A 22188-nucleotide genomic window follows, 5' to 3' on the forward strand; every position below is an offset into this window, starting at 1 on the left:
CCGCCCGCGCGTGCGCGCCCTTTGTCTCGTGAAGGGGCACAGGGTACGGGCTCGCCTCTGCACGGCAGACCCTCTGACGTGTTCCTGTCTACTTTAGAGCAGCATGGCCCAGTTGCCCGTGGAGGAACTGACCCGAATCCAGGAATACCTTCAGAGCAGCGGCTTAGCTCAGAGGTAATGCTGGGCCCAGGTGCTGCCTGCTTTGGGATGAGAGCCTGTCACTTGTGAGGGAGCAGCCATAGGACGAGAGAGCCGTGTGCCGTGTGGACCGGCTCCTGCAGAAGGGCCCCAGGGAGCCTTCCCAAGTGACAGGCTTGGATCTCCCTGCACAGAAAGTGAAGAAGAGCTGGTAGGGTCACCTCCGTGGCGTTGGCACAGCCATGCTCGCACCCTGGGCTCTTTGAGCGTGAGGGGTCTTCTCGTGGTCTCTGTTCACTGTCCATGATGAGTGGGAGTTTTCAGCTTTATTTTAGCAAACTCAGAGCCTGTGATCTGATCACTAAGTAAGACGTGGCAGAGCTGAAAGGCGTTGGTTCCCCAGTGCTCGGCGTGCAGGAGTTATAGCGGCCTCTTTTTAAAATCTTACCTCGTCATCGCTATTTATCACCGGACTTTGTTTGCAAAGTCTCGTAGAGGCCTTTGTCAGAGGTCCTGACATGCATTACACGAGTGTATTTCCCTGAAGGCAACAGAAGTTTAGTTTTTACCTTCTTTTCCTCGACAGTGGGGAAAACGTGTGTGTGAGTCCAGTTTTTATGCTGTGACTCCATCTTCACAGTAGCCCGTGTTGGCTTCTTCAGTTGAGAAGGGCCGGGACGCGGTGGGCAGTGCGTGGTTTCCCGGGACCTGTGGGCACGCTGGGCGAGCTCTGTTGAGATTGGTACTGTGAGGCTGCCGTTCTCATACCGGATGGCGGGCGGCCAGACTGTTCTTATTTTTGACCCTGGACTCGGCATTCAGCCCAGAGGAGGAAGATTAAAGTAGTATGTGCCAGGCGAGGTGATGCTTTTATGGAATAAATGGAAATTGGCGTAAACCACACTGTTGGGAGATGAAGCGGGAAGTTTTGTGTCCTCGGCTCCTAGATGGTCTCCTTTGTGTTGATCAAGCATTAAGTCACTTTTACTGGCTGTTATGCCAGGTACGAGCTGCTGCAGTGTTGAATTGAAATTCCTGAGACTATTTATGGGACACAGCTGTGGCTTTTACAAGTAAACTGGGGCCGGAATTGGCATCATGACTTGTTTGCGTGCCAATGAGAAATAGGTCTGAACAGAAAGTTTCAGACGTGTCACGTTGGGCCGTAAGAAGCCGCCGCGACGCTTCTCTAACCCACGTGTGATTGGCTTCCAGACACCAAAGGCTCTCCTCCCTGCTGGACAGGCTGCGTCTCGCCACCGCCCCAGGCTCGCGTGGTCCCGCTCCTCGGGTCTCGTCCCACCCGCTGGACGGGGACGGGCCCCTGGCACTGGAGACAGTGAGTCCTGACAAAGTAAGTGCGGCCTGTCCACCTGCGACACACAGGCCCCTCGGGGCGCTGAGCACCTCTGTCTGCCTGCGGCAAAGCCCGAGCCTGCGGCGGGCGGCTCTGGCAGCAGGAGGTCCCGGCGCCGCGCAGCCCCTGCGGCGCTCAGCCTGCCCCGTTTCTTGCTGGCGATGGGCACAGTCACATCAGTGACAGGATCCGTGAGGTCCGGCCCTCGTTGTTAGCAGGGGCTGAGGGTCAGGGCAGTCAGTGGACACGCAGGAGGGGCAGCTGTGGCCTGCGCCCACTTGCCTGTCTCCTCTCCTGCCGACCTCCCTGTGCTGACCCCACCCCGAGGCCCTGGTTCTTACTGTTACCCTCACCATCCACACCGCGGGGCTGGGGGCCCCCTGGGGCCCTGGTGGGACCTTGGCGCTCTACTTTCCCGGGGAGCAGTCAACTGAGAGAACTTGGATCCCAAAACCCAGCAGTTCCCGGCGTAGATGAGCCACCTCTGGCTGCTCTTCTCAGGCCTGATGAATTCAGCACCTTTGCTGCACTGGCCTGGGGATGAGGAACAAAGCGGCCCCAGGAGAAGATGGGCAGCCTGCTGCCCGATAGGGCAGGACAGAGAGGAGGGCCCGCTCCCCTCGGTGCTTTGCTGAGTTTAAAGGCGAGTTGAGCATTCCCCCATCAGGCGAGGGGAGGAGAGGGTGTCCGGACGAGTAACAAGTCCAAAGACCCAGCCTTGGTAGCAGTTCTGGTGGCAAAGGCCTGTGTGGCCGTCAGCATGGCCGGAGTCCCATGTGTCCTCGGGTCTGGGCCACAGGCGAAGAAGCAGCACGTGTCCAGTGGACTCAAAACCCCCGGAAAGCCCTGCCCAGTTCCGTTCCGTAACACACCTTGTCTCGTCCCCAGGACTGGTACCTCCGTCTGGTGAAATCCCAGTGCTGGACTCGCTCAGACTCCGCGCTGCTGGAAGGGGCGGAGCTGGTGAGCCGGATCCCACCCGGCGACATGGGCGCCTTCCTGATGAACCCGGTAGGGGCGAGCGACGGGGTGCTGGGGGCCCTCTCCCTCCAGGCGTCCGCCTTTGAGGTGTTCTGTGGTCGCGTGACCTGCCGATGCCACGCACCGCTTAGGTTTGCGCCGTTACCCCAGTCCAGAAAGGACAGGACCCGATTTCAACCACAGTGCAGGCGCAGAGGAGGTCACCTTTTCACGCCCTCGAAGAAGATGGGTTCTCTTGGGTCGCGGTCACTTCTCATTGCTTGTCTCGTGCTCGCGAGAACGGGATTGGAATGCCCTCGCAGTGTGCGGTTGAGCTGGCGCTTTGCCGCTGCTCTGGAAGTTGGTAACCCCCTCCCTGCGTGGAGCGGGGTCCCCCCCACAGGCAGCGAGTCCCCTGGCGGTGCCTTCACCTGGTGTCCTGCAGGCAGGCCGTGCAGAGCAGCCGTGCCTGCACTCAGCCCCCTTTGTGGCCATCCAGCCACAGCCTTAGCAGCTGCCTTCTCAGGCCTCCTGGCACAAGCAGTCCTTAAACCCAGATGCTGAGATGCTGCCATGAAATAGACCAGGTGGGAGTGAGCAGGGCCTGGGGGGCTCGGAGAGTGTTTGGAAATGAGGCTGCGTTGAAAAAACAGAATTGGCCCAAAACCAGTTTGCTAAAATCATTGTAAGGGCCACTCAGTGAAAGTTGATTTGCTGAATGATAAAGCGTGTATAATACCAATTTACTGACTTTCCACATTTCCTAATTGGACTTGTACCAGCTTTAAAAAAAGGCTCAGCTGTAACAGAAAGGTTCAGTTTTGGTCCCTGATGATGGCCTGCGCTTTTCTGAACATTGATTAAGGTTGATAGTCTTCTGGAAATTGACCCAAAAAGTCCTTAAGGAGCTTTAAAAAGTTGTCAGAGCACAACACAGATTGAAGTATTAGCGCATGAAGTGTTATTTTGCTGATCAGAATTGCAGCATTTATATGGCTGCTTTGATTTATTTCATCTTCTTTAGGACGTACCTTATCTTTTTCGAACTTCAGGGATGTTTGGTGTTTTACCAATTTCTTGGATGGTACATGAGCTTGATATTGTATTTTTATCAATTAAGATGTGATCATTACATTTTTTATTTCAAATAAAATTTGAAAGCATTAAAATGATTTAGGAGTTCCCGTCGTGGCGCAGTGGTTAACGAATCCGACTAGGAACCATGAGGTCGCGGGTTCGGTCCCTGCCCTTGCTCAGTGGGTTAACGATCCGGCGTCGCCGTGAGCTGTGGTGTAGGTTGCAGACGCGGCTCGGATCCCACGTTGCTGTGGCTCTGGCGTAGGCCGGTGGCTACAGTTCCGATTCGACCCCTAGCCTGGGAACCTCCATATGCCGCGGAAGCGGCCCAAGATAGCAACAACAACAACAACAAACAACAACAACAAAAGACAAAAAGACAAAAAAAAAAAATAAATAAATAAATAAAAAATAAAAAATAAAATGATTTAACATTAATGCACCCAGGGGGTTCCCGTTGTGGCTCAGCAGAAATGAGTCCGACTGGTATCCGTGAGGATGTGGGTTCAATCGCCGGCCTTGATCAGTGGGTTAAGGATCTGGCGGTGCCCTGAGCTGTGGTAGGTCACAGACGCGGCTCGGATCCCGTGTGGCTGTGGCTGTGGCGAAGGCCAGCAGCTGTAGCACCAATTCAACCCCTAGCCTGGGAACCTCTGTATGCCGCGGGTGTGGCCTAAAAGAAAAGGAAAGAAAGAATTAACGCACCCAGAAAAGACCAGAAATGCGCTTCACTGGTCGGGTGTAAATGGAAATGTTCATTTGTCTGCGATGCAAGGGCAAAGAAGGTGTTCTTTAGTTTTTTTGTTTGTTTTTTTTTTTTTTTTTTGCCATGGCCTGCAGCGCCTGGTGCGGAATCTCAGTACCTAGGCCGCAGTGGTGAAAGCACTGAGTCCTAACCACTAGACCACCAGGGAACTCCCTCTTTAAATTTTTTTTTTTTTTTTTTTTTTGGCTTTTTGCCATTTTCTTGGGCCGCTCCCACGGCATACGGAGGTTCCCAGGCTAGGGGTCGAATCGGAGCTGTAGCCACCGGCCTGTGCCAGAGCCACAGCAACGCGGGATCCGAGCCGCGTCTGCAACCTACACCACAGCTCACGGCGACGCCGGATCCTTAACCCACTGAGCAAGGCCGGGGATCAAACCTGCAACCTCATGGTTCCTAGTCGGATTTGTTAGCCACTGCGCCACAAAGGGAATTCCTGAAATATTTTTGACAGCATAGTAACAACCTGTCGTCTCCGAAATGTTTGCATTATCCTTTCTTCTCTTGCGTTTCTCCTGCCCGAACCAAGGCTTGTAATAGTTGTTGTTGAACCTTTAATGCCCCAATTCAGGAGTTCAACTTGAGCCTGTTAGCCCCGTGCTTGGGCCTGGGCATGCGTGAGATCTCTGCCGGCCAGAAGAGTCCCCTGTTTGAGGCGGCCCGCGCGGCCACCCTGGACCGCGTGACGAGCGTGGTCCAGCAGCTTCCCGCTGTCCATCAGGTTTTCCAGCCATTCCTGCCCACAGAGCCTGCCGCCTACTGGAGCAAGTTGGACGATCTCTTTGGTAAGGAAAAGAAAAACCCCTCGCTTTCGAAACCCTGCAGAGCCAGTGCCAGGCTCTGCCCCCAGTGAAGACATGGTAGACACGGCTGCTGTAGCAAGGGGACGGCATTGCAGGGGTAACGGAGGACCCGTGGCGGGGCCCGGCCCCCCGCGCCTCTGGGGGCGGTGGCCACTGGGCCATTCCTTGCCACATCCTGGGCTGGACGCCCATGAGGGCCGTGAGCTCAGCCTTGGCAGCACGGGCCCTGGTCACGGGAGGTGGCCGGGCGTGTGCCGGCTGCTTTGGGGGCCACATCGCGAGCCTCCCTCAGGCTCGTCCACCCACGAACGTCTCTTTCAGGGGACACTGTGCTGTATCGGTCCCTGACCACCTTGGCCCGGGCGCTGGCCCAGTACCTGCTGGTGCTCTCCAAACTGCCCGGCCCCCTGCAGCTTCCCCCCGAGAAGGAGACGGACACCGTGAGGTTCGTGGTCATGACTCTCGAGGTAAGAGGCAGCGAGGGAACTCGCGCTCTGAGCAGAGCTGGGCGCGGTGGCGCTGCCACTGGAGGGAGGCTCTTCCCCCAGCGCCCGTGTCACGTCCAGCCCCCACGTGGCCGCACGCTCCCTTATCGTCCGGTTCCTCGTGGCCGCCTCGTGAGGCGGCAGCACCGCCTCTCTTGTCTCTGCCTCAGGGCCGGGGCGCCTGGGAGCTGGTTTGGGGAGGGGAGTCTTCGAGCACCCCCCCGGGGGGACCCAGCGGGCAGAGTTGCACGTGACTCGGTTTCCTCCGTGCCAAGATGCGGTTTATTTTAGCACAAACCGTCCACTTAAATTTCTTCTAGGGAAAAAGCAGTGCAGGTGCAGTGCGAATCCTTTTAGACACTTAAGTAAAATCATCTGGGAAATGTCATTGTCTTTGTTTCTTTTCTTTTCTTTTTTTCGCTTTTAGGACCACACTTGTGGCACACGGAGGTTCCCAGGCTAGGGGTCGAATTGGAGCTGTAGCCACTGGCCTACACCAGAGCCACAGCAATGCCAGCCTACGCCACAGCCACAGCCACGCCAGATCCTTAACCCTCTGAGCGAGGCCGGGGATCGAGCCCACATCCCATAGATCCCAGTCGGGTTTGTTACCACGGAGCCATGGTGGGAACTCTCATTATAGTTTAAATGGAACAGCAAACCTGACATCTCAGCTGTGGGGAGTTGAGCACTCTGGTTAACACTGAAAACGCTCCCCAAACGTGTACATGTTTTGGGTACGTTGCCTCTTCATGTGCCTCGGGGGACAGAGTCTGGCCTGCATCCTTGGAGGCAGAGAACACGGGGGACCTGGCACCCACTCCACCCGCCGCCTCGAGTTAGGGAGCGGCGTCCAGAGTTCATGATGCAGCAGACACACCGAGCCAGATAGCTGTCCGCCCGTCCTTTGGGCTTCAGTGTAGCAGGAAGGCTGGCAAACCTAAGGTTACGGTATAGAGTGGCCGTTGCCACCGGTCATGCCCCTGCCACGTGCAGGGCAAGCACTCTCCGTGCGTCTTAGCCGGGTCTCAAGACACCCGTCTGTGGTGGGCTGTGACCCCATTTTACAGAAGAGGGAAACCCAGCTTAGAGGTTCAGCCACCTCACCCCCCAACACACCACACACCCTGGGAAGTAGCCCACTGGGCCCTTAAACCCCAGTCCGGCTGTGAGGTTCAGCCCCTGTGACTACGGCCGAGGCAAGGGCCTGGCCTGTGGGCCCCCCAAGGGAGGGGTCGCTGGGGGAGCAGCGTGCCAGGAGGGAGGGGCAGCCAGCGTCCTGCTGGGGCGGGGGCACTTCAGGGAGCAGGTGGCTCTGGATGGAACCAAAGGGAGCTGGGATGGTGGCCAAGGGAGCCATCCCTCTGGCAGGGAGCTCTGCAGGTCCCCTAGAGCAGGTCGCTGTCTTCTGCGTCCCCGCCCGCCCCCGCGGCAGGAGGGAGGCCCCGGTGCAGCCCTCTCTAACACAGACCTGCCCTCCAGGCCCTGGCGTGGCATCTGGTCCACGAGCAGATCCCGCTGAGCCTGGACCTGCAGGCCGGCCTGGACTGCTGCTGCCTGGCCCTGCAGCTGCCCGGCCTCTGGAGCGCGCTCTCCTCCCCAGAGATGGTGACCCACGCCTGCTCCCTCATCCTCTGTGTCCGGTTCATCTTGGAAGCCAGTGAGTCCATGACCGCCATGGGGTCTGTCCTGTCTCGCTTGTGCTGGTGACCAGCTCCACAGAGCTAGTCACGCCATTTATTCCATGCCACCTGTTTGCCAAGTGCCAGGTTAGGAACTGGGGGAGAAGAGGTGGGTAAAAAATACGGGCCTTGCCTTCGTCTCCGGGACCTTGGAGCCTGCCCTAGACTGTGACTCGAGTTTGCTTCTCTTGCCATTTTTCTAGATTTCGAGAGGCAGCTTTCACGAAAAGAAAAAAGGCTGTTTTATGTCCCTTTGATCTCGGGCTCTAGTTGACTCATCCTTCTAGTCCTAAATGATCATAAGATTAATAAGATTATATTTTAAAAGTTGCTTGTTTTCTGTTACAGCTGAAATGCTTGTTTCTATACTGCATTGTCATACTAATATACTGTAAAATAAAAGTGACCTATTCTTTTCAAGGGACGGTGTCCTCAACAAGGGTCATTAGCCAACATTTTTTAAAAATTGGACATTATAGTCTACATGTTCGAGGGTGTTTTGATGTTCTGTATTTTTAAATTAAACATTACAGAGTGGTGTTTTGAAGATTCATTGTTTAAATTGTTGTCATCTGTGCATTTGTAGTCAGCTTGAACGCATAGACCCAGAGTGACTTCTCAAACCAGACTCCGGGGGGGTGGCGTCGATGCACCAACTGTCTGATGAAACCTTCAGGGTCAGAGGTGGCCAACAGCAGGCCGTGGAAGGACCTGGCGTCCGAGTGCGGACATCCAGGTCCTTGTGCCTTTCAGATGAACCTAGCGACGGGTGCCTGAGGTGTGTCTCGGGTGGGGAAAGTTGATTTTAGGAGACCTAGACCTCTCTCGACACCGCCTGTCCCTTTGACATGTCACATGGCTGCGTGAATAGAGAAAAACCTGAGTAAGAGGCAGAGGGGAAAGCGTTTGAAAATTCCTCTTGTTCTGTTGTGGTTTAGTTGTCGTGCAGCCTGGGGACCAGCTTCTTAGTCCAGAGAGAAAGGCAGACACGCCAAAGGCTGCCGGCGAGGATGAAGTGGATTCGAACACACAGAGTAAGTCTCCAGGTTGTTTCTTCTTACCTGGTGTCTTTGGGGACTTGAAATCCATTCACCAAAGAGGCCTTGGAAGGGGTTGGCGAGGACGTGGGACAGCTGCCTGGACTCGGCTGCGTCCTGGTGCTGGTCCCTGACTTCCAGGGCTGTTGGAGACGCTGCCTTGTTGGTCCCAGTGCTGGCACGCCCTGCCCCCACGCTGCTCTGGGGTGTCGCACGCGCGGCTGGGGATCCTCCTGGTCCCCACCTTCTGCCCCCCCCGCCCCCGCCCCCGCCCCTTGCTGCCTCTGTGTCTTTTTCGCCCAAACTCGGCGGAGCTCCTTGGCCTGTTTCCTCTGTGTTCTCACTGTGGTTCCGCACGCTGGGGTGTTGATCCGCAAATGTTTGTTGAGAAACGAATGAGGAAATGGAGATCCTGGGGAACTTCAGCCAGAGGAGGGACGTGTGCCTCCTCGGTGACTTGAGTGTCCGTTTCAGTGGACTTTTAAATGAAAATGCCTCCTTTCCTTACAGACAAAAAAATCCACATCTCATTCATTTAAACCTGTGCCAGACTTAGACACGCACCTCAGTTTTCATGTACTTTCTCCTAATTCAGGTATTTTACTCTGAAAATGGTGGCAAGGCAGGTTGGGAGGACAGCTTCTTGGCCGAGTGACTCCTTGCCACCAGGGACCCCGGCTCCGTCCCCAGAGTGGGAGGCGAATGCCCCCGTGACAGTTCTTGGCTGTCTTTTTTACGGAGTGCGATGTACTTGGGATACCGAGACCTTATCTGCGCTCTGTTGGCCTGGGAGGCGGGCCTTTTTAATGACAGGTACCGCTGTGTCTGTTTTGCCAGCTCTTGTGCAGTCCCTGCCCTTGGTGTCAGGCCGGGTAGGTTTTCTTCCTGCTACCCACTGGAGAGTTTAGAATCGCCCAGCGTCCAGAAGCAGGGGTGTCCCGTCCACCCCAGGCTCTTTCTGGGTGTCTGTGTCGAGACTGGGTCTGCAGCCGTCAGCGGGTGATCTCAGGGCCCCTGCTGCTTGCTGGGCCCTCGCCCGGGCCCTCTGGCTTTGGGGCCTTCGCAGGCAGCTGCCCTGTGCTCCTGCCGCATGGAGGAGGGCAGCCCGCTGCGGGGGTGCTCAGACCAGCCCACACGAGCACCCCCCGCAGGTGGCAGGCGTGCTCTGAGCGGTTGGCGCGCTGACTGTAGTTATCCCCGGAACGTCCATTCCTCCGCCGGCAGTGGAGGCGCCTCGCGGGGTTGAGTCAGAGCAGGCCCACCGCCGGGGCAATTTCGTTTGGGCTCATGGAACCCTCCCCGAGGCCCCCTTTAGGCCAGAGGACGCAGCTGGCTTCCGTCAGCACCTCCGTAGGTGACACTTGGGGCTGCTCCCGTGGGGTTGCTAAAGCCACCCTCGTTTTTCTCAGTTGGGGGCTGGATTCCTCAAGGCCCAGCGGGACTTCCTTCTCTGTGAGGATGTCGCCTGGACCTTGGGGTCTCGGGGGCTGTGGACACTGTCCATCCATAGCCTAAGCGTTGACCACAGGCTTTTGGGCATGTGCTCGGTGCCCGACTGGTCCTGCCCTCCAGGTGCAGTGGTTCTTAGCTCAGAACGCGGGTGTTTGGGTTTTCTGGCTATGCCTGCGGCCTGCGGAAGTTCCCGGGCCAGGGCTCCCACCTCACCGCGGCCGTGACAGCCGCCAGGGAGCTCTGGGATGTGGGGTTTTTGTCGACAATCCGCCTCAGGGCTTCCCAGGGAGGGCTGCGAGCGGAGCATGCCCGCGTGGCTCTCTGTGCCCAGCCCAGCCACGAGCACGGGGCCTGGGGGCAGAGCCCCGCCTGCCGGTGCGGTTGGCAGAGGCGGGAGTGGAGGGGCTCGGCCACTCTGCGTTTCTGCCTTGTGGCTGGTGGGGGGTTGTCCCGCCTGCCCCGGGAGGGCGGGAGGGCGGCAGCCGGTTTGGGGTGAGCTGCAGAAGGCAGTCGTCTGACCCCTGGCGTCTGCGCAGGCCCTCCGTATCTTGGCGCGGCCTGCAGGATGGTGGCGGAGATGGTGGCGAGCCTGCCCTCGGTGTTGGCGCTGGGCCGTGAGCGGAGCAGCCGCACGCCGGCCTTCCTCGCGCCCGTGCTCAGGAACGTCATCGTCAGCCTGGCCCGCCTGCCCCTGGTCAACAGCTACACGCGCGTCCCGCCCCTGGTGAGTCAGGCCCACGCCTTGCGGGGGCCGCGCAGGGAGACACACAGGCAGGCCCCAGGCTCGGGGCCCGGGGTGGAACCGGGTCTGGGCTGCTCCGAAGCCCGCTGTGGCCAGGGCGCTGCCTGTGTACAGACGCCACGTCTGGCCTCCGCAGGCGGGAGGCTGCCTGACCCCTCCTGGGCCCGGAGGTGGAGCCGGGCCGACCGTGGGGAGCGCGTGCACCAGGGAGGTGGTGGGCCTTTGCCCCGGGGTCTCGCTGTGGGAGGGAAGGTAGCCCGCTCGGGGCTCCTTCTGCGGAAAAGCCCAGCGGCGTGATGTCCTGGGGTCGCTGTAGAGCAGGGAGGCGTGGACGTTGTCACCCGCAGGATGAGAGCTGCGGGGGTGGGCAGGGGGCGTGGCCCTCCTGGAGCCACATGTGGCCTGAGCCCCGGGGGTCCCTGCAGGTGTCAAGCTGACTGGCCTTTGGAGGGGAGTGGGGGCAGGTTCAGGAAGGCGTGGGGTACAGGGCCTCGGGCAGCGGCTGCCACGGCCCCCAACGAGGAGGGCGCGCTCTGTCCGAGGGGCTGGGGAGTAACGCGAGAGGCTTGGAGAGCAGTGTCGGGCTGGCGAGGTGCTTGGGCGGCGTGGCTCCTTGTGCCCGCTGGCCAGGAGGTATCCCCACGTGTGGCTACCCGCCAGCCTCGAGGGGCTGGGGCCCCGTGCCCGAGGCCTGTGGGAGGGCGCCGCGTGCAGAGGGAGCGTGCTTCCTGGTTCCTCGCGGGGCGGCCATCCTAACCTGACTTGATTTCTCTTCCCTCCTGTCAGGTGTGGAAACTCGGGTGGTCGCCCAGACCAGGAGGGGACTTTGGCACGGCGTTCCCTGAGATCCCCGTGGAGTTCCTCCAGGAGAAGGAAGTCTTCAGGGAGTTCATCTTCCGCATCAACACGCTAGGTAGCTGGACCCCCGTGCGCAGCCCCCCACGCAGCACGCCCACTGGGGCGCCGCTCCCGGGCCCCGTCGGCCTGGCTGCACACCGTGCAGGGCACGCCCGCTGGGGCACTGCTCCTGGGCCCCGTCAGCCTGGCTGCAGACCGTGCAGGGCACGCCCGCTGGGGCACTGCTCTGGCGGCGGCAGCTGGGCTTGTCTCGTTCGGTAAAAGACACAGGGAGAGACGGAATACGATGTGGATGTGTTTTATGACATATACGAAACTGTCTCAGCGAAAAGTCTGATCCACGTGTGTGCCTGTGCGGTTAATCCCAGCTTTCACAAATCAGGCGTCTCTGAGGTCAGGAAGGTGCCCCGGCACTTGGTGGTGCTTTTAAGCCCAAGGGTCATGCACCTGTGCTGAGAGCCGCCCGGATTCTCACTGACACCCCTTTTCTTCTGTGTGGATCAGCAGCCAGTGTGAGATGGAGCCCGCGTGGTACGGGGTGGGGGGCGTAGAAGACCTCAGGTTGACAGCACTGTGCCCTGTGGGGTGTGGGGTGGGTCGTTTTAACCTTGGGGTCCTCTGGTTTTGTCACGGAGGTCACGCCTACTTCTCAGAATTGCTGCACATTTAGAAATTACAAGAGATGCACCTGACACCTTATCTCAGTAAAGGGTAGTGTTACTAGTTCTCCCGTCGTGACGCTGCTTTGCTTTGCAGGGCCAGGCATGTTGACTCCTTGTCCCCATTCAGCTGGAGCACAATCGGGGGCGCGCGGAGTTGTCACCATTAGACCCCGCGTGACTGCGCCCTGGGGGCCTCGCCCAGCGCAGTTGTCTCTCAAGTCCGGCAGGAGTGCCAGGTCACCAAGGAAACCGGTCATTTGATACTCGGTTTTCCTGTGCCCACCTCCCCATTCTTGTCACTTGCAGCCCCAGTACAAGTGACATGGCCATCTCCACTTCCAGGGTCCCAAGTGGGCATGTTAGCAGTGCCCTGGCAACAACCTTAGGTGCAGCTGGTGATGGCGGTGCTTGATGACGGCCCGTTGGAGGTGCTCTCTGTACCTGAACACCCCAGGTTACCTTCTTTTTTTGACCTGCTGTTCTTAACAAGGTCAGAGGAACCACCGCTTTACCTATTGTAACAGCTCCGTTGAGTAGACGTCACGGGGCACAGGCTTCGCCGGCTCAAGGGCGCGGTTCTGTGGTCTGTGGTCACGTAGCCTGCATCCAGCAGCTCAGCTCGGTGGTGGGCCTCTCTGGGGATGTTCGAGTCTTGCCGGGAGCAGGCAGAGGCCCTGAGCCTGTTGGAGTGTCACCTGCCTGCATGTCCCTTTTCTTTGGTGCGTCTGCACGGCAGGGTTGAGAGGGCACCTACCTGTCCACAGGCTGCCCAGGTTGGTCTCAGCCTGGCCTCTTGTCCTGTGACTTTGGGCTTGTGTGCTCTGGTCCCCTCACCGCTGGACTCGGCCGGCAGTGTCACTGCATCATAGCACTGTCGTGAGGGGCCAGGGAGCTGCTGTCTGGCACCTGGACCAGGCCGGCTGGTCTCACGTGACATTTGCACATTTGCATTTCTAGGCTGGACCAGCCGTACCCAGTTTGAGGAAACGTGGGCCACCCTGCTTGGTGTCCTGGTGACTCAGCCCCTCGTGATGGAGCAGGAGGAGAACCCACCAGAGGTAAGGCTGCGTGTGGCGCCTGGGCCATGGGCCGGCAGTGTGGGCCCCGGGGGCAGAGGAGGGAGGCCAGCCCCTGTTCTTCTTGCTTAGCTGAGCTTTGATGGAGCAGCCAGACGGCGTCCGGACTGCTGTTCCAGAGCAGGAGCGCGGCTCCCGCAGTCTGGGTCCCCTAGAGGCAGCGGGATGCGTCTCACCTTAGTGCAGGGCGCTCTCAGGGCCAGGAGGGTTGTAGCCTTCCTCGAAAACACTTTTGAGTTCTGTTCCTCAGTGCTCAGGTGCAATACGAGCAGCGTCTCACCCGCATGAAAAGATGTTACGAAAGCCACACACGAGGATCTGTGTTCATTTCTCTTTAATGAACCGTTTTGCAAAGTTTTTATCAGGCCCCTGGGAGTGTTCATGCGTATCGATTTAGTGCAGTGAAAACGTGTTCCAGTAAAGCCGGGGCTGAACTGTTGGCGGTTGCGAGGAACGCGTTCCTAATTCCCATTGGAAGCGCAGTGGGCGCGTCCAGAAACGGCGCTTAAAGAGCACACGAGTCGGAGGTCATCAGAACTGCCTTCCGCAGGCCTGGGTGGAACTCACAGGTCGTCGTGTGCAAAGTCCCTGAAACCAGCAGGGAGACTCAGGGACAGCTCTGAAAAAGTCATTCCTATTTAGAAGTTTGTGCTGATGGGAGACCCGGCTTTGAAAAGCAGCCATGTGCCCCCAGGTTCCTCTCCAGTCGCAGAGGGGTGTGGGTTCTGGTGACCTCAGGCAGGCAGAGCGGGACCCTGGCCCGGAAGGCCCGTCCCGGCTCACTCAGGCCGTGCGGCCCGCGGCTTCTGCCTGCACGTGGGCACTGGCGGTGGTTGGCGTCGCGACTTGGCGACAGGTGGGCTTTCCTTCCAGGAGGACACAGAGCGGACGCAGATCCACGTCCTGGCCGTGCAGGCCATCACCTCCCTGGTGCTGAGTGCGATGACCGTGCCTGTGGCCGGCAACCCGGCCGTGAGCTGCTTGGAGCAGCAGCCCCGGAACAAGCCGCTGAAAGCCCTCGACACCAGGTTCGCCCGAGTTGCCGTGTGTCCCCAGGGTGCCGCCGCAGTGGGGACAGGGAGGTGCCCTCCCCTTTGCTGCCAAAATGAAAGATAAGAGCATGGTGCGGGAGGTGCGGGTCCGGAGGTGGTGTGGCGAGCGAGGTGGCTGGCGGCACGGGCCGCGGACAGTCGGGGCCCTGCCGCCGGGGCGTGGGGTGGGCGACGCTGGGGGCGCCCGCGCGCTTTCCCCTGTGCGCCTCGGGGCCCACGGTCTCCGGCCTTGGTTCTGCACGGCAGGTTTGGGAGGAAGTTGAGCGTCATCCGGGGGGTCGTGGAGCAGGAAGTGCAAGCGATGGTTTCCAAGCGCGAGAACGTCGCCACCCACCACCTGTACCAAGCCTGGGACCCCGTCCCGTCTCTGTCTCCCGCCACGACAGGTACCTGCGGAAGAGGGCCGGCTGTCCTCGGGCAGGACGAGAGCACCCTCGCACGCCGCACCGGTGGTGCAGGATGGCCCGGGCCGGGCTTCTGTCCGGGGCCAGGGTGCCGGGCGGGGGGTTAGGTGCGGGAGAAGGGAAGCCTGGGCGCGAGCCAGAGCCCATCCCGCCCAGTCCAGTGTGGGAAGTGAGGGGTAGGCCGCAAGGCGGGCGGCCCGCGAGGATTTTGAAAACGGAATGACTCGCCCACGTTAAAGAGCGGGGTCGGGGCCCAAGGGGGTGGCGACGGCCTTTCCGCAGAGCTGGGTGACGCCCTGCAGGAGGCAGCGCGCAGGCCCGGTGGCCCAGGGTGTGGCAGGTGGCGAAGTGTGGGCTGGTGGGGAAGGAGGGCTGAGGGGCAGCGGCCTACATGGCTGGACAGTCCAGGCCCTGAGGCAGGGTCCCAGGAGGGCCTGGCCGCACGGCTGTCACCCGGGCACCCAGAGGGCTCGCTTGCTGGGTTGTCGCCTCGTCTTTAGCCGTCTCAGCTCGGCCCACAGGCGTTCCCGTTCAGAGTCTGCAGCTGGTTTGTTTCGGAGAAAGAATGATTTGGCGTGGCCCCGCTGGCCCCACCAGCTCAGTGGCTTGTCAAGTGGCAGAAACGCCAGAGCCGTCGGGCCACGCAGGTGGCACTCATGCACTCTTGCCCCGCAGGTGCCCTCATCAGCCACGACAGACTCCTGCTGCAGGTCAACCCCGAGCGGGAGCTGGGGGACACCAGCTACCAGCTGGGCCAGGTCAGTCGCCCCGCCCTCGTCTCTGCCGTCCGTCCTCCGCCTGGCCCCCCAGCGCCCTGGAGAGAAGGCGGGTGCGGTTTGTAAAGAGAAGGAAGCTTGACGCGTGTGTTTTTACCTAATCTTCCGTCTTCCAAGAAGGGCTTGAGGTCCTGTCAGAACAGGTGTGAGTCGGTCCTGGCGAGGGCGGGGAGACGCTGGAGGACCGGGCTGCAGGCTCGGCCCCGTGCGTCCCGGCCGCCTGCCCCGAGGGAGGTGCGATCACGCGGCCCAGGGTGGCGGACGCTGCACTCGGCCCGTGCACCTCAGCCTCCTGGTTGGAAGGTGGGCGGGCAGGTACCTGCGCTACTCAGGCTGCGCGCTGCCTCGCGGCCTGCTGCTGCTGTACTGAGAAGGCGGGCGTGCGGGCCCGCTTCCTTTGTAGCTATTTCAGCAGACCTTGGTCGGGATAAGACGGGGTGCTCGGGGTTCCGTGGTTTTGGTGGAGCAGGCTGTGCGCCAGGGCCCTGGGGCTCTGCATCCACATCGGCCGCTGAAGGCAGTGGGGCTGCACTGGGTGGCTCTGAACCCAGGTCCTGAGCCACCACCGGCTTTGGGGCCAAAAAGCCACTCTCCCTTGGCCTGAAGGCTGCTTTGGGGGCAGAGTTGACCTCCAGCCTGGGGCTGCCCGCCGCCAGCTCCAGTGCAGGGTGGGGTTGGGGCAGTGCAGGGCACCAGGGCAGGGCTCGGTCCCACCTGGCGCCGCCCCCAGCGGGCCTCCCCGCAGGCTCCCAAGTTCGTCCCCACCTTGCCCCCCAGGTTAATAAGCACCTCACCCTTCTGCACCTGTAGCAAGTGATTCAGAAAAGGGGGTCCCCAAACGACTACCAGGGAGAGAACCAGTTTTGAAGAGAAACCCTGTGTTCCGATTCCATTTTCTGCTGAGACGCCCTTGGGGAGTCGCTCAGGAGCAGAAGCGTCCTGTCTCCGGACTCCTCCCCTCCTCGGCTGCTCCCTTGGGTTTGGCTGGCCCTCATTCTGGCTCTGCAGTCCTGAAGGTGGCGCCCTCCAGCGTGCCCGCCCCCGGCCGTGCAGAGTCCCGTGGGTCTGAGCCCTGCCGGGTGGGGGGTCTGCTGCCCCTGAACCCCCGGCCGCCGGCCCGAGGGTTGAGCCCGACTCGTGTCCCTTGCAGGTGTCCATCCACTCCGTGTGGCTGGGGAACAGCATCACGCCCCTGCGGGAGGAGGAGTGGGATGAGGAGGAGGAGGAGGAGGCGGACGTCCCCGTGCCATCCCCGCCCACGTCGCCGCTCAACTCCAGGTTCCCGTCTGCCTTTGGTCGAGAGCAGCTGGAAGCGCGCTGGCGGCAGGCGGCTGCAGTGACCTCTGTCTGTGCTCGGGTTGCAGGAAGCACCGCGCTGGCGTTGACATCCACTCCTGCTCGCAGTTTCTGCTCGAGCTCTACAGTCGCTGGATCCTGCCGTCCAGCGCGGCCAGGAGGACCCCCGTCATCCTCATCAGCGAAGTGGTCCGATCCGTGAGTTCGCCTCCCGCCCCGCGCGGCAGCGCCCCAGGTGCCCGTCCCCGGGTTCCGAGCCCGCGAGGGAGCGGTTTTCGCATGTCCAGCCCCTGGCGGGCTGGGCTCTGGTAAGGCCGGTGGGGCTGTCGTGGCAGCGGCTCGACACAGCACTCACGTGTCACGATGTGTCGCTCACACGGCAGCGTCACGTTCCTGTGAGGCCTGAGGCGCACCGTCCTTGTCCACCTCTCCCCGGGCCCGGCTCCGTCCCGTGACCAGCAGTCCCCCTGAGAAGCGCCCATTCGGAGCAGGTGTTCTCCAGCTCTTGGCCTGGGGGTCCTGTCCGTTCTCGACACGGCTGGGGACCCCAGAGAGCACTGATTTCCGGAGGTGGTACCCAGCCGTACTTGTCGTATCGGACGTTGCCTCTTCCGCGCAGGCGTCTCTGCGTCACCTGGGTCAGCGGTCCAGCAGGGAGAGGCACCTGTCCGCGGGACCCTCTGCGTTGTCTGTGCAGCACAGGGTCCATAGTGTTTTCACCCAAGAGATGTCGCTTTCTGGTGACGGCAGACTCTTTTTAGCCTGCTTTTCTCGGGGTTCTCATGTGGCACACTGGGTTAAGGATCCGGTGTTACCACGTAGTGGCTGGGGCTGCTGCTGGGGCGTGGGTTCGATTGCTGGCCAGGGAGCTTGCACATGTCATGGGCGTGGCCAAAAAGACCAAAAGCCTATTTTTCTCTGTACTCCTTTGAAAGTTTCTAAATTGTCTCATATTTGGTCAAGTTGGGATTTTTAAGAACCTAATTTTCAATTTATAACGTAAGTAGTTATAAATTGATTTTTTTTTTTTTTCAAAAAGTCAACTGTAGGCACTGCTAAAGATCTTAAATTTTTTTTCTCTTTTGATTGCCACATCCGTGGCACGTGGAAGTTCCCACACTGCAGTCACAGCAATACCAGGTCCGAGGCGCATCTGCGACACACACCACAGTTTTCAGCAACGCTGGTGGATCCTTAACTCGCTGAGCGAGACCAGGGTTTGAACCCGCGTCCTCATAGACAATGGTCCTTAACCTGCCCAGCCACAGCAAGAACGCTTTAAGTTTTAAAAAAGTTCCCTACCTATCCATTTAAAATAACAGTAATGATACCAATTTCTGTTTAAAAATGATTTTTTTAAACAGTGAGAAGAGCCTTATTTTGTTCTTTTGCAAGCTCTGGTGTCTGGCTCCTTAGGTAGAAACCACCGGGCTTCTCGTGCCTGCTCTGCTCTCCCTCTAACATCAGGTCGCTCTAGACCGCGCCGCTGTGCAGTCGGGGAAACCCGGGAAAGAACGGCAAGGGGGCCTTAGCGTTTCTATAAAAACCGTCTCCACCCGTGACCCCCAGAGGCCCGCAGGCATCCACGGGTCCCATCCCCGTAAGAACTGCTCTTCTGGACAGTTTGCTGAGTCTGTTCAGCTCACCCCTGGCCTCAGAGGAAGCGCCAAGCCCAGCCTTGACACACGCTCCCAAAGAACGGGCCTTCCTGCCCCCTCAGGGCTCATTTTCAGATAGGATGCGAAAAACAACATTTTTGGGAAACAAGAATCATTGCCAAAGCATTGATTTCTGAAGCAATCACCCATTTCTCTATTTGGGGGCTTTTGGGAGCCTGTCCTCTCGGCTGCTGGGACCTTTGTGGGGCTGCTGTGGGTGCTTGTTCCCGCGCAGGCCGCAGAGTGCATGGGCTTGCGGGGAGCGCAGTTCCACGCTGGTCTTTGTGTTCTGTTTTTTCTTTCTGGGGCTGCACCTGTGGCATATGGAAGCTCCCGACCTAGGGGTTGAATTGGAGCTTCAGCTGCCAGCCTGCAGCACAGCCACAGCAACTCGGAATCCTTAACGCACTGAGTGGGGCCAGGGAGTGAACCTGCATCCTCACAGACAGTATGTTGGGTCCTTAACCTACTGAGCCACAGTGGAAAGTCGTCGTCTTCTTCTTTTTTTTTTTTTAATGAGAGTCACTTCACAATTTGTGTTAGTTTCAGGTGTACAGCAGAGTGATTCAGTTATACACACGTGGGTGTGTATGTATTCCTTTTCAGATTCTTTTCCCTTGTAGGTTATTGTAAGACATGGAATGTAGTTCCCTGTGCTCTGTAGTGGGTCCTCGTGGGTTATCAGTTCTGCACACAGCACTGTGTATCTGATCATTTACCCTCCCTACGGCCCTTTAAGATGCCAGTTCTCCTGGCCAGGCCTCCTGCGAAGCCACTTGGACCACGTGGTGTGCTTCCTGGCGGCGTGACTCGCCCCTCTGCCCCGTGTCCATCTCCAGCTTCTGGTGGTCTCTGACTTGTTCACGGAGCGCAGCCAGTTTGAGATGATGTATCTGACGCTGACGGAGCTGCGGCGGGCGCACCCCCCAGAGGACGAGATTCTCCTCCAGTACCTGGTGCCCGCCACCTGCAAGGCGGCCGCCGTCCTCGGCATGGTAAGCCGGAGGGTGCGGGCCTCTCGGGGCAGATGTGGGCAGTCGGCTGAGTGCGTGGCGCCAGTGCCTCCAGCTGGGCTCCTGGACCCCTGGTTCTGTCGTGTCCCTGTCCCCAAAGAGGCTGGGCTGCACGGGTGGTGGGGCATGTGGCCGACTCCTGCACAGTCAGCCCTTCCAGTTGTGCTGGGGGCCCCATGCTGCCCGGCTGGCAGATCCGCCCCTGTGGTGACCTTGTACCTGTGCCCCCCCCCCCAGATACTGAGGTCTGTTGTCTGTTCTGAGTGGGGCCGGGGTGGGGGGGGCGGCAGGCAGGCCTTCTTCTGAGCCCCTCCTCCTGAGTGTGCCTCTCTAGCTGATCAGAACTCATCCCTCTATGCCCGGCGGCCACGCAGCATCAACATGGAAAGTGCTGCCCGCCGGCCTGCCGTTTCTAGAGCAGGTTGGAAATAGCAGCTCTGCCTCTGGAGGAAAATAACTGGACTCCAAGTTGAGTGTCTTTCTGCGCTTTGCCACGTGGCATCAGCCGGTCGTTGTGCCTCTTCTCACTCACTTGTCCCCTGGGTTCCCTCTGCTAGAGTAGAGACTCGTCCACGGGACAGACCCAGGGTAGCTGCCGCGTGCCGGGCACTGGAACCACCGGTGAGGGGCGTCGCAGTGCCCCAGCCACTCTCTCGCCCCCGCCCCCCCTTCCTCCCCCAGCCCCACCCCTGTGCTGCTGGTCCTAAGAGCAGGGGCCTCTGGGGGGCTCCCCCCTGGCCTCACACACCCTCCTGTGCCCATGGAGGCCGAGGCCAGGGTGACCCGCTTGCTCCAGGTCACACAGGCTGTGGCAGACACGGGGTGTGAGCCGTGCCTGCGACCAGAGCTCGCCCCTCCGAGCCAGGGCCCAGAGCGGGTACCGTCCTGGGTGGCCTTCAGGCACAGAAACACGAGTCTCGGCTTTCTCTGCTCTTCCAAGGGCGGGCGCTCTGGCTGTGGGGAGGGAGGGAGAAACAGCCAGGCTCCAAGGGTCCCTTCGTCTCTGCAGGAGTCAGGCCTGGGCTCGTTTCCATGGTGATTGTCCTGTGCCCTGGCCCTGTCCCCAGCCCCGGGGGCAGATGCCGACTCGTCAGTGACTCCAGTGAGTGAGGTCTCTTAGGCAGAGGCTCAGGCGGGGTGACGTGGAGACCCCGGTCCCGCCGTGAACGCGGGGCCATTGCCCCGAGGATGCAGCCTGTGGCCCTGGCGGTTCAGAGCTTCTCCCAGTGTGTGAGAGCTGTGCCCTCCCTGGTGGCATTTGGAGGCCTTGGGTATGGGCAGCAGAGGAGGAGTCCTGCTGTGTCACCTGGGGGAGCTCAGGCTAGGATCCCTGGGAGGCCATAGGGCCACAGTCTCGGAGGCTTTTACAGGATGAGGCGAGGCCCTCAGCCAGCAGGGGTCCCCACCTGCGCACCGTGAAGGGGTTTCCTCCCTGGCATGGAGCCGATCCCACACGCAGCGCTTGGGGCTGGGTGCTCAGGTTTCGGCTTCCCTCCAGCTGTTTAGGAACTGAATGAAACAGTGTTTGGCACAAGTTAGTGTAGACCACAGTTGGGGCCACCGCAGGTGTCCAGCAGGAGGACACGCAGGGCTGGACACACACACTCGTCCTCAGGGCTGTGATCCACGGCAGCGAGAGGCTGCAAAGCGGAACCAGCGAAGGGACGGGGCCGAGGGGTGAGGTCCAGGGAAACCAGCTTCCAGAACCCTGTCCCGGGAGTGACACGGGCTGCGCCCAGTCCCCCAGCAACACCTTGTGGCAACATGCATGGCGTGCTGTCCCCGAGAAGCCCTTCAGAGACTCGGAGCCAGGGCTTATTGGGGGTGGCCCCGGGGACCCCTCTGCCGGGCACACAGCCCCCGGGGCCAGGTGTCAGCATGGACACACTCGTCACAACAGCTGAGGCGTCGGTGAGGGTGCTGGGGACCCTGACGGAGGACAGCAGCTGGGCCCGCCATGGGGCCCCATCTTGCACAGCGGCCCCTGCCCTCCCCTGGCCACTCCCGTGGCATCACTGCCTGTGCCCTAGGACAAGGCCGTGGCAGAGCCGGTGAGCCGGCTGCTGGAGAGCACGCTCAGGAGCAGCCACCTGCCCAGCAGGATCGGAGCCCTGCACGGCGCCCTCTACGTGCTGGAGTGCGACCTCCTGGACGACACGGCCAAGCAGCTCATCCCGGCCATCAGCGACTATCTCCTCTCCAACCTCCGAGGCGTGGCCCAGTGAGTGGGGGCCACCTGAGGCCGTCTAGCAGGGCCGCGAAAGGAGCGACCGCGCGCAGGCGGGGTAGCAGGAAGCCAGCTGGCACCCTCCTCCCAGGGACGGTGGCTGTGGTCACTGAGACGGCGGACAGCACGTGCCGTCGGGCGGGAGGGGCTGCCGCGTGGCTGAGCTCGCCCTGTCTCCTTCCAGCTGTGTGAACGTGCACAGCCAGCAGCACGTGCTGGTGATGTGCGCCACGGCCTTCTACCTGATCGAGAACTACCCTCTGGACGTCGGGCCCGAGTTCTCTGCGTCCGTCATACAGGTGGGCGGGCCTGGGCCTCCTCCACGCGCAGCGGCTCCGAGCCCTGAGCGCGGGGCGGGGCCTCTGAGGCGGGAGGCCTGCGGTGCCTCTGACCTGGAAGTGCTCCTGTGCAGATGTGTGGCGTGATGCTGTCCGGCAGCGAGGAGTCCACCCCGTCCATCGTCTACCACTGCGTCCTGAGGGGCCTGGAGCGCCTCCTGCTCTCCGAGCAGCTCTCCCGGCTGGACGCGGAGTCCCTGGTCAAGCTGAGCGTGGACAGAGTGAACGCGCACAGCCCGCACCGCGCCATGGCGGCCCTGGGCCTGATGCTCACCTGCATGTACACGGGTGAGCGGGGGCCCACTGGCGCCCGGCAGGCCAGCGCTGCACAT

The 22188-nt window shown here is 60.4% G+C and overlaps 1 protein-coding gene across 5 annotated transcripts in view; it reads left to right on the top strand.

Annotated features, from left to right (window-relative positions):
- Positions 1-22188, top strand: part of HTT (huntingtin) — a 124235-nt gene that overhangs the window by 95744 nt on the left and 6303 nt on the right. For all 5 annotated transcript variants that reach the window (XM_021100445.1, XM_013978501.2, NM_213964.1 and 2 more), the window contains 19 exon segments: positions 98-174; positions 1354-1492; positions 2384-2506; positions 4867-5080; positions 5420-5565; positions 7066-7243; positions 8204-8299; positions 10291-10478; positions 11283-11409; positions 12974-13074; positions 13966-14120; positions 14391-14530; positions 15224-15306; positions 16475-16602; positions 16689-16818; positions 19118-19273; positions 21322-21512; positions 21703-21817; positions 21931-22144. In XM_021100445.1, coding sequence (XP_020956104.1) covers positions 98-174; positions 1354-1492; positions 2384-2506; positions 4867-5080; positions 5420-5565; positions 7066-7243; positions 8204-8299; positions 10291-10478; positions 11283-11409; positions 12974-13074; positions 13966-14120; positions 14391-14530; positions 15224-15306; positions 16475-16602; positions 16689-16818; positions 19118-19273; positions 21322-21512; positions 21703-21817; positions 21931-22144 — 2701 coding nt within the window.

Source organism: Sus scrofa, chromosome 8 (assembly GCF_000003025.6).
Source record: "Sus scrofa isolate TJ Tabasco breed Duroc chromosome 8, Sscrofa11.1, whole genome shotgun sequence".
In the NCBI taxonomy this organism is placed as follows: Eukaryota; Metazoa; Chordata; class Mammalia; order Artiodactyla; family Suidae; genus Sus; species Sus scrofa.